The 18943-nt window shown below is 34.9% G+C and overlaps 1 protein-coding gene across 6 annotated transcripts in view; it reads left to right on the forward strand.

The window, feature by feature from the left end:
• The window catches only part of ZRANB3 (zinc finger RANBP2-type containing 3), a 311003-nt gene that overhangs the window by 190401 nt on the left and 101659 nt on the right, over positions 1-18943 (forward strand). For all 6 annotated transcript variants that reach the window (XM_047873303.1, XM_047873301.1, XM_047873302.1 and 3 more), the window contains 2 exons: positions 3445-3676; positions 7749-7834. In XM_047873303.1, the coding sequence (XP_047729259.1) occupies positions 3445-3676; positions 7749-7834 (318 nt within the window). The remainder of the gene's footprint in view (positions 1-3444; positions 3677-7748; positions 7835-18943) is intronic.

Here is an 18943-nt window from a genome sequence, read left to right on the forward strand (position 1 = left end):
CATCACAAGATAGAAAATGCACTTCTATACACTAATAATGAAGCAGCAGAAAGAGAAATTAAGAAAATAATCCCAGGGGCGCCTAGGTGGCTCAGTCGGTTAAGCCTCCGACTTCGGCTCAGGTCCTGATCTCACGGTCCGTGGGTTCGAGCCCCTTGTCGGGCTCTGTGCTGACAGCTCAGAGCCTGGAGCCAGTTTCAAATTCTGTGTCTCCCTCTCTTTCTGCCCCTCCCTTGTTCATGCTCTGTCTCTCTCTGTCTCAAAAATAAATAAACGTTAAACAAAATTAAAAAAAAAAAAAGAAAAGAATCCCATTTACAATTGCACCAAAAATAGTACGATACTCAGGAATAAACTTAACCAAAGAGGTGAAAGACCTGTACTCTGAAAATTATAAAACAATGATGAAAGAAATCAAGGACAACACAAAGAAATAGACATTCCATGCTCATGGATTGGAAGAACAAATATTGTTAAAATGTCTGTACTACCCAAAGCAGTCTACACATTTAATGCTGTCCCTATCAAAATACCAACAGTATATTTCACAGAACAGGAACAAACAATCCTAAAATTTCTGTGGAACCACAAAAGATCCTGAATAGCCAAAACAGTCTTGAAAAGGAAAAACAAAACTGGAGGGATCAAAATTTCATACTTCAAGTTACAATACAAAGCTGTAGTAATAAAAATAGTGTGGTACTGGCACAAAAACAGAAAACATAGATCAATGTAACAGAATAGAAAATCCAGAAATAAACCCACAATTATATGGTCAATTAATCTTTGACAAAGGATGCAAGAACATACAATCGGAAAAAGAAAATCTGTTCAACAAATCATCGACAAATTGGGAAAACTGGACAGCAGCATGTTAATGGACTACTTTCTTACATCATACAAAAAAATTTACCAAAATTGATTAAGGACCTAAATGTGAGACCTGAAACCATAAAAATTCTAGAAGAGTGCACAGGCAGTAATTTCTCTAACATTGGTTGCAGCAACTTTTTTCTACATATGTCTCCTAAGGCAAGGGAGATGAAAGTAAAAATCAACTATTGGGACTATATTGCAAAAAAAAAGCTTCTGCACAGTGAGGGAAACCATCAACAAAACTAAAAGGCAACCTACTGAATGGGAGAAGAAACAACATATGTGATTAAGGGTTAGAATCCAAAATATAAGAAGAACTTAACACAACATCCAAAAAAGCAAACAACCCAACTACAAAAGGGGAATAAGACATGAACAGACATTTCTCCAAATAAGACATAGCCACCAGACACATAATAAGATTCTCAGCATCATCCATCATCAGGGAAATACAAATCAAAATCACAATGTCACTTCACACCTGTCAGAATGGCTAAAATCAAAAACTCAAGAAACAAGTGTTGGTGAGGATGTGGGGAGAAAGGAACACTCATGCCCTGTTGGAGGGAATGGAAACTGGTGTAGCCACTGAGGAAACCGGTATGGATGTTCCACCAAAATTAAAAATAAAACTACCATATGATCTGGTAATCACAATACTGGGTATTTAAGAATATGAAAACACTAATTCAAAAGGATATATGTATCTATGTTTATTGCTGCATTTTTTTACAATAGCCACATTATGGAATCAGCCTATTGTTCATTGATGGATGGATATCCCATCAATGAATGGGATACTATTCAGCCATAACAAAAGAATGAAGGGGTGCTTGAGTGGCTCAGTTAAGCATCTGACTCTTTATGTGGGCTCAGATTATGATCTCATGGTTGCGAGATTGAGCTATGCATCCGTCTTCTTCGGATTCTCTCTCCCTCTCTCTGTTACTCCCCTACTTGTACTTTCTCTCTCTCTCTCTCTGTCTCTGTCTCTCTCTCTCTGTCTCTCAAAATAAATTTTAAAAAAACTTAAAAAAGAATGAAATCTTGGCATTTGCACCAACCTGTATATAGTTAGTATAATATTAAGTGAAATAAGCCAGTCAGAACACAAATAACATACCATCTCACTCATATGTGGAAACAGATGAACAAAGGAATAAAAAAAAAAAAGAGACAAACCAAGAAACTGACTCTTAACTATAGACAATGAACAGATGGTTACCAGAGGGGAGGTAGGTAGGGTGGGTGGGTAAAATAGGTGAAGGGGATTAAGAGTAGAACTTATCGGGGTGCCTGGGTGGCTCAGTCGGTTGAGCATCCGACTTCGGCTCACGTCATGATCTCACAGTTCATGGGTTTGAGCCCCACGTCAGGCTCTGTGCTCACAGCTCAGAGCCTGGAGCCTCCTTCTGATTCTGTGCCGCCCTCTCTCTCTGCCCCTCCCCTGCTCGCGCTGTCTCTCTCTGTCTCTCAAAAATAAATAAATGTAAAAAAAAAAAATTAAAAAGAAGAGTAGAACTTATCTTGATACTCACTAGGTGATACATGGAATTGTTGAATCACTATATTGTACACAACTGAATACAACTAACATAACGCTATATGTTAACTACACTGGAATTAAAATTTAAAAAATAAAACATTTTTTAAATGCAATTGTTGTATTGTTGTATTGTAATATTTAGGAGCTCTGCCTTTTCTCTTAGGGGGTAGAGAACTGCAGAAGACTGACTGTCCTGTATTTTTTCACTGATGTTATAGAAAATGCTAAAGTAATGTATTTTATTGTTTTTTCATTTATTTGTCTATTTAATTCTCCAAACTCACTAGGAGCATAACACTGCATATACAAAGATGAATAAGACATATTCCCTTGCCCTCATTAATTAGCAAAGGAGATAAATATGTAAATGAAAAATTTCGTTATAGCGTGGTAAATGATAATATAGATGTATGAATAAGTACATAGTCCAAAAGTTAGAGATCTCTTGAGCCCGTGTTACTCTGTATAAAGTGGTACCCTCTCTCCTTTCCCATACTTCATCACCCCATGGCTGGGAATTTTTGTTGTCATGGTTTCAGGACTCTGCTGGTCTTAGTGGGACAGTGTAGGAATATGAAATGCCCTGCTGTGCACTGGACAACACTTCAATACTAAGTAGTGTCTTCAAAATTCCACTACCTGGGCTGAAAAATGCTGCTGTCTTCTCTGTGGGAAGGTTTCAATAAAGATCCAACTAATATTTGAGTATCCACTTTATCCACAATTCTAGATGTCTGGAAGCAAATATTCTCAGAAGTAATATCCTAATCCTAGTAACATGTGGCTTGGTAGATGTCGAAATCTTCCAAAGACAATTTACCCAAAAATTTGGTTTTGGTTAACCAAAATTTTAAATTTTGCATTCTCGCTTGTCATATCTGAAAACTCTAAAATCTTAAGAGAAATTGAGTTTCAGCAGTATTTTTCTTTATTTCCTCTGAATTTCTTCCCAAAGAGTTGTATTGTTTATGATAAATTGGTTACTGAAATGTTTTTAAATATATGGATTTTTTTTTCCCTAGGAGAATAGCTACAAGCAAAGTGACAATTCTAGGTTACGGTCTTTTAACCACAGATGCAGAGACTTTGATATGTGCATTGAATAATCAGAATTTCAAAGTTGTTATAGTGGATGAATCACACTACATGAAGTCCAGGAATGCAACCCGCAGCAAGATTTTACTGCCAATAGTACAGACAGCCAAACGAGCCATTCTTCTTACAGGAACTCCAGCCTTGGGAAGGCCTGAAGAGGTATTAGAATCCTTATACTTTGGCTTTAAAAATATATATCATTCACCTATTTTGCAGTGTTTAATTTTAAATTAGTTGCTTCAAATGCTAGAAGAATACTTCGGGAACTTCTAGATGGCTATTAATGATTAAATACATCTTTTACTATGACTGTCTTCTCTATTTATATGTGAACCTTTCCTGTGCTTGCACATGTATATAAAAAAAATAGTTTTTACTTTTGGCATAAGGTTTTCATATTTAGTGTAAAGTTGTAATAGTCACCACATTTATTGTGGTTCTGATATGGTTTTAATCTTATCCAGTTTGTTGTTTTACATTTTAAGCTCCTTGGGATTGGATTTTAATCTACTTTATATCTTTTGTATTACATTACAGAACTTCTTTCTATTTCTCTTTTACTTCAAACTCCATGGTTGGAAAGATAGAAACTAGTACTTATGTTCAGATTAGATAGGGTAATTACTTAGAATGGAGGAATAAGGTATTTGTTTGATACCCCATTTCGCCTTACTATTCTTAGAGCCAAGTAGAGCATGGAGTAATTAAAAAAGAAATGATGGATGAAATTCTTATGAGTCTGTAAGGGTCACTGTAACCTAGAGAAGTCCTTTCTATTAATGAACACTGAGTCATAGAAAACAGTGTGCTTTTTGTCTTGTAGTTGTAAGAATTAAAGGAAATACTAGTTTGAAAGTATCTTGCTCTGTGTCCTGGCACATGGTAAGCACTTAACATAAGTAGCAATTGTTACCTGATTAGTAAGCCAAGACTGGGAGATAGCTATTGGTAAGTTGTATTATGTTAATTGATTTCAGATGTTAAACCAACCTTGCATTCCATGATAAATCTCACTTGACTGTGTTATCATCCTTTTATTTGTTGCTGGATTCAGTTTGCTTTATTTTGTTAATGATTTTTGTGTGTTTATTCAGAAGAGATATTGATCTATAGTTTTCCTGTTATATCTTTAGTTTTGTTATCAAAGCAATACTGGTTTCATTGAATGAGTTGGGAAGTATTCTCTCCTTTTCTGTTTTTTAGAGGAGTTTATGAACCACTGGTATTTGTTTTTAAATATTTGGTAGAGTTTAGCAGTGAAGCCATCTGAGCTTGAGTTTTCCTTTGTGGGTATTTCTTAATTTAATTATTCATTCTCTTCACTGAATATATGTCTGTTTAGATTGTGTATTTCTTCTTGAGTCAGTTTGATACTCTTTGTCTTTCTAGGCATTTTTGCATTTTATCTAAGTAATCTAACTTATTAGTGTACATTTGTTCATAGTGTTCCCTTTCTTCCTAATGAGGTTGGTAGTAATGTCCCCTCTTTTATTTTGGATTTTAGTAACTTGAGTCTTCTCTCTCTTTTTTTAATTTGGGTAGTCTAGCTACAATTTTCTCAATATCTCACTCTTTCCAAAAACCAGTATTTGGTTTCATTGATTTTTTTTCTGTTGTTTTTCCATTCTCTATCTTGTTTATTTGCATTCTAGTCTTTACTATATACTCCTGCTGTTTTCTGTTTAGTTTACTCTTTCTTTCCCAATGTCTTTTTTTTTTTAATTTTTTTTCCCACGTTTATTTATTTTTGGGACAGAGAGAGACAGAGCATGAATGGGGGAGGGACAGAGAGAGAGGGAGACACAGAATCTGAAACAGGCTCCAGGCTCTGAGCCATCAGCCCAGAGCCTGACGCGGGGCTCGAACTCACAGACCGCAAGATCGTGACCTGGCTGAAGTCGGACGCTTAACCGACTGCGCCACCCAGGCGCCCCATCTTTCCCAATGTCTTAAGGTAGAAAATTAGGTTATTGATTTGAGATTGTTCTTCTTTTTTAACATAGACATGTACCGCTATAAATTTTACTCCTTGGAAAACTTGTTGTCAATTACTTAGAAAGTTAAAACCAGAGTTACCATGAGACCTAGCAATTCCATTTTTAAGTATATACACAAGAAAACTGAAAACACATACTCACAAAAAATTATATAGATACAGATGTTCATAGTAGCATTATTTGTAATATCCAGAAAGTAGTAAGAAGCCAGTGTCCATAACTGATGAATGGATAATGAAAATGCAGCCATAAAAAGGATGAAGTACTGATACATTCTACAACATGGGTGAGCCTTGAAAGCACTATGCTAAGTGAACGAAGTCAGACACAGAGGCTACATACTGTATGATTCTATTTATGTGAAATATCAAGAAAGGCAAATTAATGGAAATAGGAATCAGATTGGTGATTGCCAGGATTAAGGAGAGGGAGAATAGAAAATGACTAGTAGTGGGTATGGGCTTCCTTTCTATAGTGATAAAAATATTACAGAATTAGATAGTGGTCATTGAGGCATTTTGTGAATATATGAAGAGCCAGTGAATTATACACTGTAAAAGTATGAACAATAAAAGTGATATATGAATTATTTCTCAATGAAGCTGCTAATTTTAAAAAACATACTAAAATAAAAGACATTACTGTGTGTAGCCTATCAAAGTTATAAAAATGAAAGATGTCATATTATTGATGAGAATATAAATTGGGACCTGCATTTTACAGTGTAACACAGTAACATCCGTCAAACTTTAAAAAGCTCATACCTGAAACCCACCTATTTCATTTCTAAAAATATATTCTACAGTCTCATCTAATGGAGATGCAGATTGGTGGGTAGTGGATGGTTGGGTAGATGGATGGATAGATAGATAGGTAAGTGAATAGATAAATTATTGATAGATGTTGTAGATACGTATACCTACACCTGCATATGTTTATGTATGCACACATACACATACATAGACTTATATGATGTTATTAACTTTTATAACTGTATAAAAGCTAGAAACAGCCTATATGTCCATGATCAGGAGACTGTTTAAATATTTTACAGTACTTCTACGTAGGAATGAGTGCCATGGGCCTTTTAAACAATGCTTTATTATGGTAATACTTTGCTTAGTTAATTTTTAAAACTAAGTACAAATAGATGTATATGTACTTTGATAAAGTCTAAGACATATTTGATGAGCTTCATGTGAATAAAAGAGAATATACAGTAAAACCTTGGTTTGCCAGCATAATTCATTCCAGAAACATGTTTGTAATCCAAAGCACTTGTATTTCAAAGTGAGTTTTCCTATAAGAAATAATGGAAATTCAGATGATACATTCCAAGACACAAGAATATTCATATAAAAATTATTACAATAATGTAATATAACAGAATAATTTTAAAATATAAAATATAAAGAAAAATAAACAAATGAACTTGCATTTACCTTTGAAAACCTTCGTGGCTGGTGTGAGGGAGACAAGAGACAAGGGTTATTGTGTAGGATGACTTTCACTATTACCAATGGATGTTGACTACAGTACAGGGTTAGTAAACTCTTGTCATATACTGTATTTAATATAACTGGCAAGAAGGCAGCAGAGAAAAGTGTCTGTATCTGCAGGCAGTATGACCTAGAATGAAGCAAAGGATTCCTAAGCTCACTTTTGTATGGAAAAGCAAAGGACTGTCCATAGGTGCTTTGAAGTGACAAAAAATATACTAGCGCTTTCCAGTGTTCTGAAAAATCGTTGGTTTCTGCCAAACACCATGGCCTGAGACCAAGCATCCTAGCATGGGAGACGATCACCCACAATCTCTCGGGGAGAGAGAGTGAGAAGAACCATTGGCTCAGTTGTGATCATGTGACGTTCAGCATCATATATTATTGGTATTGCAAGAAATTGCTCATTTATCAAGTTAAAATTTATTAGAAATATTTGCTCATCTTGCAGAACACTCGCAGAACAAGTTACTCACAATCAAGGTTTTATTGTATACATATCCTTATGTAGGCATACAAAATATATAAATGTACGTTAGAGAAAAGGATAGCAGTTTTATCCCTGAAGATTAGGATGGCAGAGATGGGTGGACGAAGGGGGAGGAGGAGGCTTGAGAAAGAAGAGGTAGATTTTCTCTTTTCTTTTTTTTTATTATTTTGTTAACTGGATTTATCATAGTAATAATATTTACTTCAAAATGTTGCAACATATTGAGAGCCCTTGTGTTGTTACAGCTTTTCATGCAGATTGAAGCTCTCTTTCCACAAAAATTTGGAACATGGACCGAGTATGCCAAAAGATACTGTAATGCCCATATGAGGTATGAAAAACTACTTCCTATTAATTTTAATCCTCATATACTTACTGTGAACATTATGGTTTCATTAGTCATTCTTTATTCCAGCGTTTTTCGAACTTTTGTGGTTATGGAATAATTTCTTCAAGTAAAATCTTTTGTGGAAGACCTATGTATAAAATAAAAGAAGTAGGTAATGACAGTTTTTCTTTATTCTAATTTACCTCCCATTTATTTTATTTTTGAAATTATTTATTTGTATTGACTGGATAAGTGTATACAGTCTACAAAAGTGAAAAGTAAGTTCCCAATCCACTCATGCCCCAGCCAACCATTTCCGTTCCCAGGTAACCACTGTTGGCGATTTATTGTGTATCCTTCTGGAGATACTCCATGGATTAAAAAGTACATATGATTGGGGCGCCTGGGTGGCTCAGTTGGTTAAGTGTCTGACTTCGGCTCAGGTCATGATCTCGTGGTTCACAAGTTCAAGCCCCGCATTGGGCTCTGTGCTGACAGCTTGGAGCCTGGAGCCTGCTTCCGATTCTGTGTCTCCCTCTCTCTCTGACCATCCCCCCACTCATGCTCTGTCTCTCTCTGTCTCAAAAATAAATAAACGTTAAAAAAAAAAAGTACTTATGATTCTGTATGTATAATATCGTTTCATGTCATTTATATGCATATATATAAATATGTAAGTATATATATAAATATATAAGTATATATATAAATATATAGTAGTATAATGTACACATTGTGTGCTGTTTGCTGTTTTCACCTAGTATGTGTTAGAGAGCTTTCTATATGAGTTCTTAAAAGGGCTTTGACATTCTTCTTGCTCTCTTTTGTTTTTAGTTTATTTTTTTAGTTTATTTATTTTTGAGAGAGAGAGACAGAACACGAGTTGGGGAGGGGCAGAGAGGGCGACACAAAATCCAAAGCAGGCTCCAGGCTCTGAGGTGTCAGCACAGAGGCCGTTGCAGAGCTTGAACCCACGTGACATGAGATCATGACCTGAGCTGAAGTCTGACGCTTAAGCAACTGAGCCACCCAGGTGCCCCTCTTTTTGTTAAATGCACTATAATTTATTTAGTCTACCATTAATAGTCCTTTGTGGTAAATAGCTGATGGGTCCAATACAGCAGTGAATACCCTTGCACATTTTGAGAGGCAAAGAGCCTCTCTTTGTATTGGCAAAGAGCATGCAAAACTAGAACTGGGCCACCTGTCTTTTATATTCCTATACAGTACTTACCATATTTCATTTTATAAAAGTAACTTTACCTCCCCATACCTTAACATCTTTAGCTCTAAAAAGAGAAAATAATTATTCCTGGCTCAAAGAGTTATTAGGAGACTTACATTAGCTAATATTTATAAGGTTTGAACAGTGAGTGGCATGTAGTGAGTACTCAATAATTACAAGCTATTTTAATATTTCATGTCACACACATAGCAGTAAGTCTGCAAGATAAATTTATAGAGGAGGAGTTGCTGGTACAATGTATTTGTATATTTTTTAGATTTTTTTCAAACTATGCTCCACCATAGTTATACCAATTTATATTCCCACCAGCAATAAGATTGTCTGTTTGTTTCCCCACGCCTTGCCACCATGTTCAAATAGAAATTATTTCATTTTGCTGATGAAATGTGATGGTAGTTGTTATACACATTTGTCTTCTCATGTTACTAAATGCAATTGAGCATTTTTTCATACATGTAAGAGTCATTTTTTTCCTTTTTGTTGTGTTTATGTTTTTTACCTTTTTTTTTTTTTTTAATTTTTTTTCAACGTTTATTTATTTTTGGGACAGAGAGAGACAGAGCATGAACGGGGGAGGGGCAGAGAGAGAGGGAGACACAGAATCAGAAACAGGCTCCAGGCTCCGAGCCATCAGCCCAGAGCCCGACGCGGGGCTCGAACTCACAGACCGCGAGATCGTGACCTGGCTGAAGTCGGACGCTTAACCGACTGCGCCACCCAGGCGCCCCGTGTTTTTTACCTTTTATTCTACTAAACTTACTGGCTATTTTTTTTTTTCTTACTGATATACTGGAAATCTTATATGTTATAGAAATCAGCTCTTTGTGATATGAGTCCCTTAGTCCCGTACATTTTTTCTGTGTGTGTGTGTTTTCCTTTATCCTTCTACAAGTTTTTTAAATAACCCTATGTAGTCATGGTGTTCTGGTGCTTTTTAAAGGACTGCAGAGAACAGAGATAGAAAGAGCCCTTCCAAACTGTATGAAGTCAGATGAACACTGATACTGTCACACAGTATCATACACACACACACACACACACACACACACACACACACAGACCTATTTTTACTTAAGATTGTAAATGTAGGAATCTTCAATATTAGTATAAACCAGAAACTTCTTAAAATACCTAGTATGTTAGCCATATGCAAATGGGATTCATATCAGCAAGTACAGTTTAATATTAGAAAATGTATTAATATAGTCATGTTAATAATGAAAAGGAAAAACTTCAATATATCATCTCCATTTATGCTGAGATGTAACTTGATAAAATTCAGCATACATCATTGATTATAATAATTAATTTTTAATTATTGAAGTATAGTTGACATACAATGATATATTAATTTTAGTTGTACAGCATAGTAATTTAACAATTCTGTACAGTGTTCACCACAAGAGGTGTAGTCACCATCTGTCACCATACAATATTATTATGTTATTGACTATATTCCCTGTACTGTACTTTTCATCTCCATGTTTTATTCTGTAACTGGAATATTGTACTTCTTAATCCCCTTCACTTATTTCACCCAGATCCCCACCCACTCCCCCTCTGGCAACTACTGGTCTATTCCCTGTATTTAAGAATTTGCTTTGTCTGTTTGTTCATTTGTTTTGTTTTTTAGATTCCACATATAAGTTAAACCATATGGCATTTGTCTTTGTCTGTCTGACTTATTTCACTAAGCATAATACCCTTTAGGTTCATCCATGTTGCCATAAATGCCAAAATAGCATTCCTTTTTATGACTGATGATGATTTTTTTGTGTTTATATACCACATCTTCTTTATCCTTTCATCTATCAGTGGACACTTGGGTTGCTTCCAATTTGGCTATTGTAAATAATGCTACTATAAACATAGGGATACGTATATCTTCTGAATTAGTGTTTTTGTTTTCTTTGGGTAAATACCCAGTAGTGGAATTACTGGATCATATGGTATTTCTCTTGTTAATTTTTTTAGGAACCTCCATATTGTTTTCCATAGTGATTGCACTATTTTACATTCCCAGTCACAGTGCACAAAGGATTCCTTTTTTCCACATCCTCGCCAACACTTATCTTTTGCTACTAGCCATTCTGATTGGGTTATATTTAGAGGAAGCTGTAAATACACATAGGATTTGGAGAATCATATCATTTGGAGAATCATACAAATATGATTTGGAGAATTGCATTTCCCTGATGATTAGCAGTGTTAATTGAGCATCTTTTCATCTGTCTATTGGCCATCTGTATGTCTTCTTTGGGAAAATGTCTATTCAGATCCTCCACCCATTTTTTAATCAGATTGTTTGCTTTTCCAGTGTTGAGTTTTATAAGTCCTTTCTATGTCTTGTATATTAACTCCTTATCAGATATATCATTTGCAAATATCTTTCTCTGTTCATAGGTTGCTTTTTTGTTTTGTTACTGGTTTCCTTTGCTTTCCAAAAGCTTTTTATTTTGGTGTAATCTCAATAGTTCATTTTTGCTTTTTTTCCCCTTGCTCTTAGGAGTCACATCCATGAATACGTTGCTAAGGGTGATGTCTCAGAGATTACTGTTTATGTTTCTTCTAGGAGTTGTATGGTTTCAGGTCTCACATTTAGGTCTTTAATCCATTTTGATTTTATTTTTGTATATTGTATAAGGAAGTGGTCCAGTTTCTTTCTTTCTTTTTTTTTTTTTTGCTTGTAGCTGTCCAGTTTTCACAATACCATTTATTGAAAAGACTGTCTTTAGCCCTATCATATATTCTTGCCCCCTTTGTTGTAAACTAATTGACTGTATAAGTGTGGGTTTATTTCTGAGCTCTCTACTCTGTTCCATTAATCTAAGTGTCTATTTTTGTGCCACTGCCATACTCTTTGAATACTATATCTTTGTACTGTATCTTGAAATTTGGTTCTTTTTTCTACAGACTCCTTTGGCTATTTGAGGTCCTTTGTGGTTCCATATGAATTTCAAGATTATTCTAGTCCTGTGACTAGAACATCTCATCATGTCTTTCTATACATAAATAATAATAAATAATTTTAAGATATAATGCCAAATAGACATGATGCTACATATTGTTAGGAAGCTCTTAGTCACAATTATTGCAGACTATAAATGCCAAAAGTTTGCTTACATAAAACAAACATATTAATTGGATTTATCTTTAGGGGACTAAGAAATCCTAGAGTCAGAGAATTTCATCTTTTCTGATTAGGATTTGTCATATGAGAACAGAAGTGTATAACTGGCCCTTTCTTGATTATTAATATATATGCTGTTGCAAAGAAAAAATGACATTTTGGAAATGCTTTATGATTGGGAGATTTTGTTCTATTTCCTATTTACTAGAGAAAGCCACTTCAAGATTATTACTATGCTTCTCAAAAGACATTTTCTTCCAGATTCCGTTTCAAAAATTTTATGTTATTCCTTTACTTCTTTACCTTGAAACCAGTATGGTATCATAAACTATGATTCAGATCAAGGCATTTCCTGGCATTTTAAGTTAGTTTGGAATGTTAAATTTTGTCCATAATGTTTTGATTTCATAAAGATGTCATTTTCACACTATAATTGTGCAGAAAGCACATTATGGTTAGATATTCAGTTCTAGACCCATATTTTATATTTGAAATATCATGGCTGTATTCAAATTAAGTTAAATGAAGCTTGAGCAAAAATACAACTTAATCTTGATAAATTTTATTAGATACATATGAGATCACAAACAGAACTATACTCCTGCAAATGTGGTTTGGAGATGAGAAGTCTAGCTACCTGGTTTGACTTGAGAGGCACAGAGAAAGTATTACTCAACCAGAACATCCCATATGCACAATCTCTTACATCATTCACTGTACTGCATTATAGTTAGGAGAAGCTATAAATACAAATATGATTTGGATAGGCAACACATTCAGTCATCAACCAGTAGCACATTAGAGCTAGGAAAGACTTTAACAGATCACCCAGTCACGCTCTGTCACTTTCTAGGCACCTGGCAACATTAAATGGCTTGCTCTGTATCTGACTTCATCTTGCCTTTTTTTTTTTTTTTTCACTTTTCCTGGCAGTAAGAAAGACCTCAGAAATGGCAACTTTAATAAATGTTCTTTTACACAGAAAAAGGGGACACATATATAATCCAGCGAAGCATTCTGTTATCGGCAGCCACCTTCAAAAGGCACACTATGGGAAGACAAATTTGTCCTCCCTAATGTCATGCTTAAAGGTTAAGAATATCTCAGCATATTTTTATGAAAATCTATCAAATTTTCCAAACTTTCATTACTGCTGATATTTTGTGCCATTTCTACCTCTTAGGAGAAATAGTTGTCTAAATTTTTATGAGAGAGAAAATGCTGGATGTCAATACATATTAAAGGTATTTGTAGCCATTTTCCACAAGTGTTAATTAATAGGTCTTGCCAGCTTCAAGAAATGTCTCTTATGGAATTGCACTGTATTTTGTCCTCAGCACTGTCACATTTAATGTTCTTATCTATGAGCTAAATAGAGGTCAGGTCTATTCCATTTGCAAATGACTAAAATCTGAGAGAAATGGTGAATATACTGGATGGCAGAGATAAGTTTGAAAAATAATTAGATAAAAATTAATAGGACAAATTTTGCAGTTATGCTTAGAAAGTCTGCTTTGTGTGGAAGGGATTTGAGAAATCCTCACCTATTATCACTAGTTTAGTTCAAAAAGACTTCTGGTTTTGAATAAACATAGGCTAAGCTGAAGCCACCGGTCTGTCATAACTGGTAAAAATAAGGTAATACTGAGACATACTATTCAGATTAACATTCCGGGTAAGGGATGGTTCTACTCCACTCATTGATTAGACTATATCTGGAGTGGGTTTAATTTTGAATTAACCTATTCATTCAAAAAATATTTATAGGGTATCTGTTATTTGCAATGCTATGTGTTAGGCATCAGATATGCATTACAGAACAACACCTACATGGTTCCAACCCTCACTGAGGTCTCAAGTCAAACAAACACTAACCAGATAATAACAGTTGTGGTGAGTGTCATAAAAGGGAAGTAAAGGATATTATGGCAGAGTTTAACAGAGTGAACATTCACGTCACAAAGGACCGAAAGGGCATCCTGTGAGTAAGTGATATTATTTGCATTCCAGGAAGAGAAATTTTATGTGCTAAGTCTGAGAGCAAAAGACACTACTAAGCCTTTGAGGAACTAAAAGTAGGCCAGGTCATATGAATATTTTTAAGCTAATAAAATAGAGTCTCAAGACAGAACGGAGTTAGTTATGGGTGTATTATATGGGGTCTTCTTCATCAGAATAGCAGTAAGAAGGCACTGGAAGGTGTTTTATGTTTTTTATTTGTTAGTATTGCAAGAGTTTTTTTTATTACAGTGAAATATACATGAGAAAATTTACCATTTTAACCATTTTTAAGTTTATAGTTCAGTTATATTAAGTACATTCATGTTGTGCGTACATCACCACCATCTATCTCCAGAACTCACTCATCATCCCAAACATTAAACAATAACTCCCCATTCCCTCTGCCTGCTAGCCTCCTCAGTGTGGGGTTTCAAAGCATGAAAGGCACATACATGACTAGATGTACAAGTCTGGTTTGTACATCACTTTAAGACCACACTTTCACATTGTTCAAACTTCTATACAAGAGTATGTATTTTGAAAAATATTTTCACTCACTTTTTTCTGGAAACTATACGTTGTTTTTAATTTTTTCACAGAAATTGTGTGCATTTTCAAGCAAATTCATATTTTTTAAGTTTATTTATTTTGAGGGGGGGAGGAGCAGAGAGAGAGAGAGAGAGCTCCAAGCAGGCTCTGCACTGTCAGCACAGAGCCTGATGTGGGGCTTGAACCCACAAACCTCAAGATTATAACCTGAGCTGAAGTCAAATGCTCAACCGACTGAACCACCCAGGCATCCAACAGATACATATTTTTTACACAGATGCTACACAGTATAAACATCTGCATTGTTTTTTATTTTGTCCTTATGGACCTAAGCAGAGGTTCACTTATTTGTTCTTTTTTTTTGTATGTGTAAATAACTTCGTCCTTTTTTATGGCTACATGGTATTATTGAGAATATCTATGTTTTTTAGGGTGGCAAGAAGATGATGAGTTTAATTTTTTTGGAAACGGGAAAGACAGTCATGTGCTTAGAGAAATGGAAAAATAGAAGGGCGAATGTTGATGGATGTCTACACAGTGTGAAATATTGCTGAAAGGGGAGTGAGATAATGAGATTAGTGTGGCATAATTGACTGCAGCACACTGAGTATCCATTTGAGAACAGCAATTTTAGATTTGTTGTGGAACTCATATTCTGGCAAAGGTACAATTTCCCCAGCAACACCTAGTAGTGTGGGTACAGTCTTAGAAAAGTCTTTTGGTTGTATCTATCCAAGATTTTTTTTTTTTTTTTTTTTTTTTTTTTTTACCAGCTTGTGACAGGCGGACTGTGGGGCAAGGAAATTATGTGATGTTAATAAGAGCAAAGTTGATGTATGGACTGGGAAATCCATGCAAGGTGAGGAAAGGCATGAAGACAGGAAGGATGTTGTGGATATAGTGAAAGTAGTGTGGTCAATTGACGGAAAGGTCCTGATGTGATAGTGAAGATACAGTGGGTATAAGTGAACAACTGGACCAGAAAGTGGGGCATTACAGAGTGAAATGTCTGAATTTACCAGGTAGAACTGGAATGGTTGGAGTAGAGTTTTAGAAAGGTCATTGGAGATAAGGAGCATGAAGAACTGAGAGGGGACTAAAAGTTATATTATAGGAAGTATGTTAACAAATGAAAACATAGCTGGGAAAGGGTGACCAGAATAGTGAGAGTATTTCATATTCATCTCTACAAATGCCTGTGTTATTGATTGCCTACTATATTTAAGACATTATTTCAGACCTGCCGGCAATACAAAGATGAATAAGACATAGTGCTTGATCTTATGAAGCCTATAGGAATTTGAAAAAGAGAAGGCTTAAGGGGAACAAGTCTTTAAATATTTAAAGATCTGTCATGTTTGAAAGGAATTAGACTTTTGTCTTTGTGGCCTCAGGGGGCAAAACTATTATCAAGAAATGAAACTTAATAGGGAGGTAGATTTTGGCTTAATATGAGTAAGAACATATAAAATATACATACATATGTATGAAAAAAAGTATAATACTATATAATAAAACCAGAAAGAAAAATGCTATACTCCAAGTATACTAACAACTAAATTGTTTTCATTTTTCTCTATAGCCTGCATGTAATGCTGTCATCTGCTAATTTCAATCAGCATCACTTTACCCCATGCTTTAATCTTGTCTTTTTAAGTTGTTTTATTTTCCTTTGTTTTTACTAATTTAAAGATCTTGTATTGCTTTGGAAAAATGATCATTGTAACAAATCAAACAAGAAAAAAATTTTAAATAAGTAAAAATTAACTAAATTCTCACTATGTAGAAATAACCATTACTAAGTGTGTTTTGATAACTTTCTCTTTAGATAACTTCTTTACTTAGGTCAATAAGAGGTCAGAGGTAGAGACAGAAGGAGAAAGAGTGAGAAATGGAGATGAATAGGTAGGCAATTTTATTTAATTAGGGCCATATTATATATAGTCTTCTGTACTATGATTTTTTATTGAACATTATTGTTAGAATATCTCTCCAATCAGTAACTAAAATATGTCATTTTTATTAGCTGCATATTACATTTTATATATAAGGCATATATTTTAGATATATATTAGCTTTAATTCTTTCAACAGTTCTCTTAAGAATGATGATACTAAAATGATTCCATTTTATAGATGAGTAAACAGATTTGGAAGAAGTCCCTTGTCCAAATCACAAAACTAAAAAGTAAAAGAGCAGTAATTTAAACACCTCTTGTCACCATTTTTCTTCCACTCTCTTTCCAGTGTTTGAATTATCTGGTAATTCACTATCTGTGTCTCTAGGATTCACCATGGGCTAAATAAATTAAATATTGTTCTCTAAAAGATTAAGTAGTAGACTGCTTCTTTCTTGGTTAACTTTTTATATTATAATTATTTCCTTTTTTCAATCTTTTGTTTTTCAATAAAACCATCATAATTTGTATTCAAAGATTCCAACAGATCTGTCAACTTCCAAAATGTCATACAAGCACATAAAATATATATGTATGTATTTTTTTTCATATTCCTGGAGGTCCCCTTTCCACAGACCTCTGTTTTACTTTAATTTCAACTGCTTTTTCTTTGGACATGGTGCACACCTGTCATCCATTCTGCTCTATTGCATTCTCAAGTTCCTGATTCCCCAGCTTTTGTTTTTTCCTTATTTGCTGGTCTTCTTTTTAATATTTTATTATGGAAAAAGTTCAATATATACAAAAGTAGACAATAGTATAATGAATCCCCATGTACTCTTTATCAGCTTCAGTATTTACCAACTCATAGCCACTATTGTTCTAGCCATACAAGCATGCCTCATTTTATTGTGCTTTGCTTTTTTGTGCTTCACAGTATATTTTTTACAAATTGAAGATTTTGGGCAACCTATGTCATGTAAATGTATCAGTGCCATTTTTTACCAGCATTTGCTCACTTCATGTCTCTGTGTCACATTTTGGTAATTCCTACAATATTTCAAAATGTTTCATTATAATCATATTTGATTATGGTGATCTTTGATCAGAGATCCTTGATGTTACTATTGTCATTGTTTGGGGGGGCCACAAACCACACCATAGAAGATGACAAACTTAATTGATAAATACTCTGTGTGTTCTGACTATTCCACCAACCCGCTGTCCCCCCCCCACCTTTCTCTATCTCCTTGGGCCTCTATTTCCTGAAACACAACAACATTGAAACAAGGAAAATATCAACCCTACCATGGCCTCTAAATGTTCATGTGAAAGGAATTTACTGTTTTAGGGTTCTTGTTGCTGCTGAGATTTTTTTGGTTTTATTTTATTTTTTGTTTTTAACTTTTCTTCTGTTTGCTGCATTGTATGTTTACTCTGAATTTCTTTTTCATTTTGTTTTCCTCTCTGTTGTTCATATTGGATGCTTTCTTCAGTGTCTGTCGATATTTGAAAGTCCATTCATATTTAAGATTGAAAATGTAAAAAGTTAGGGCACCCTGGGGGCTCAGTCAGTTAAGATTCAGTCGACTCTTGATTTCAAGTCAGGTCATGATCTCAGGGTTTGTGAGTTTGAGCCCCACGTTGGGATCTGCACTGACAGCACAGAGGCTGCTTGGGATTTTCTCTTTCCGTCTTTCTGCCCCTCCCCCACTCATACACATGTGCACACACATGCTCCCTCTCTCAAAATAAATTTAAAAAAAAAGAAAATGTAAAAAGTTGACTAGTTGATTAGAAGAGCTTTTTGACTAGAAAAGTATGAGCTTTTCACTGGGAAATCCCCAAATGTTAATATGTGGACATTAATATGTTGATATGTGTCTTTCTGTGACCTTTTAAACTTTTAAAAAAAATTTTTTTTAACGTTTATTTATTTTTGAAAGACAGAGCGAAACAGGGTGTGAGTGTGGGAGGGGCAGAGAGAGAAGAAGACACAGAATCTGAAGCAGGCTCCAGGCTCTGAGCTGTCAGCACAGAGGCTGATGTGGGGCTCAAACCCATAGACCGCGAGATCATGACCTGAGCTGAAGTCAGATGCTTAACCAACTGAGCCACCCAGGCACCCCATGACCTTTTAAACTTTTTAAGGGAAAAAGGTATCCTCCACTCTTCTGCTGTTTGTGGAGGTTTAAACTTAGCTACCACCTTTGTGTCACAAACAAGGGAAGCATAATAATATTCTTAATCCTCAGTATGTAGACTTTATCTCAGCCTGTCTTGTTTTCA

This window comes from Prionailurus viverrinus, chromosome C1, assembly GCF_022837055.1.
Source record: "Prionailurus viverrinus isolate Anna chromosome C1, UM_Priviv_1.0, whole genome shotgun sequence".
NCBI classification, from domain to species: domain Eukaryota; kingdom Metazoa; phylum Chordata; class Mammalia; order Carnivora; family Felidae; genus Prionailurus; species Prionailurus viverrinus.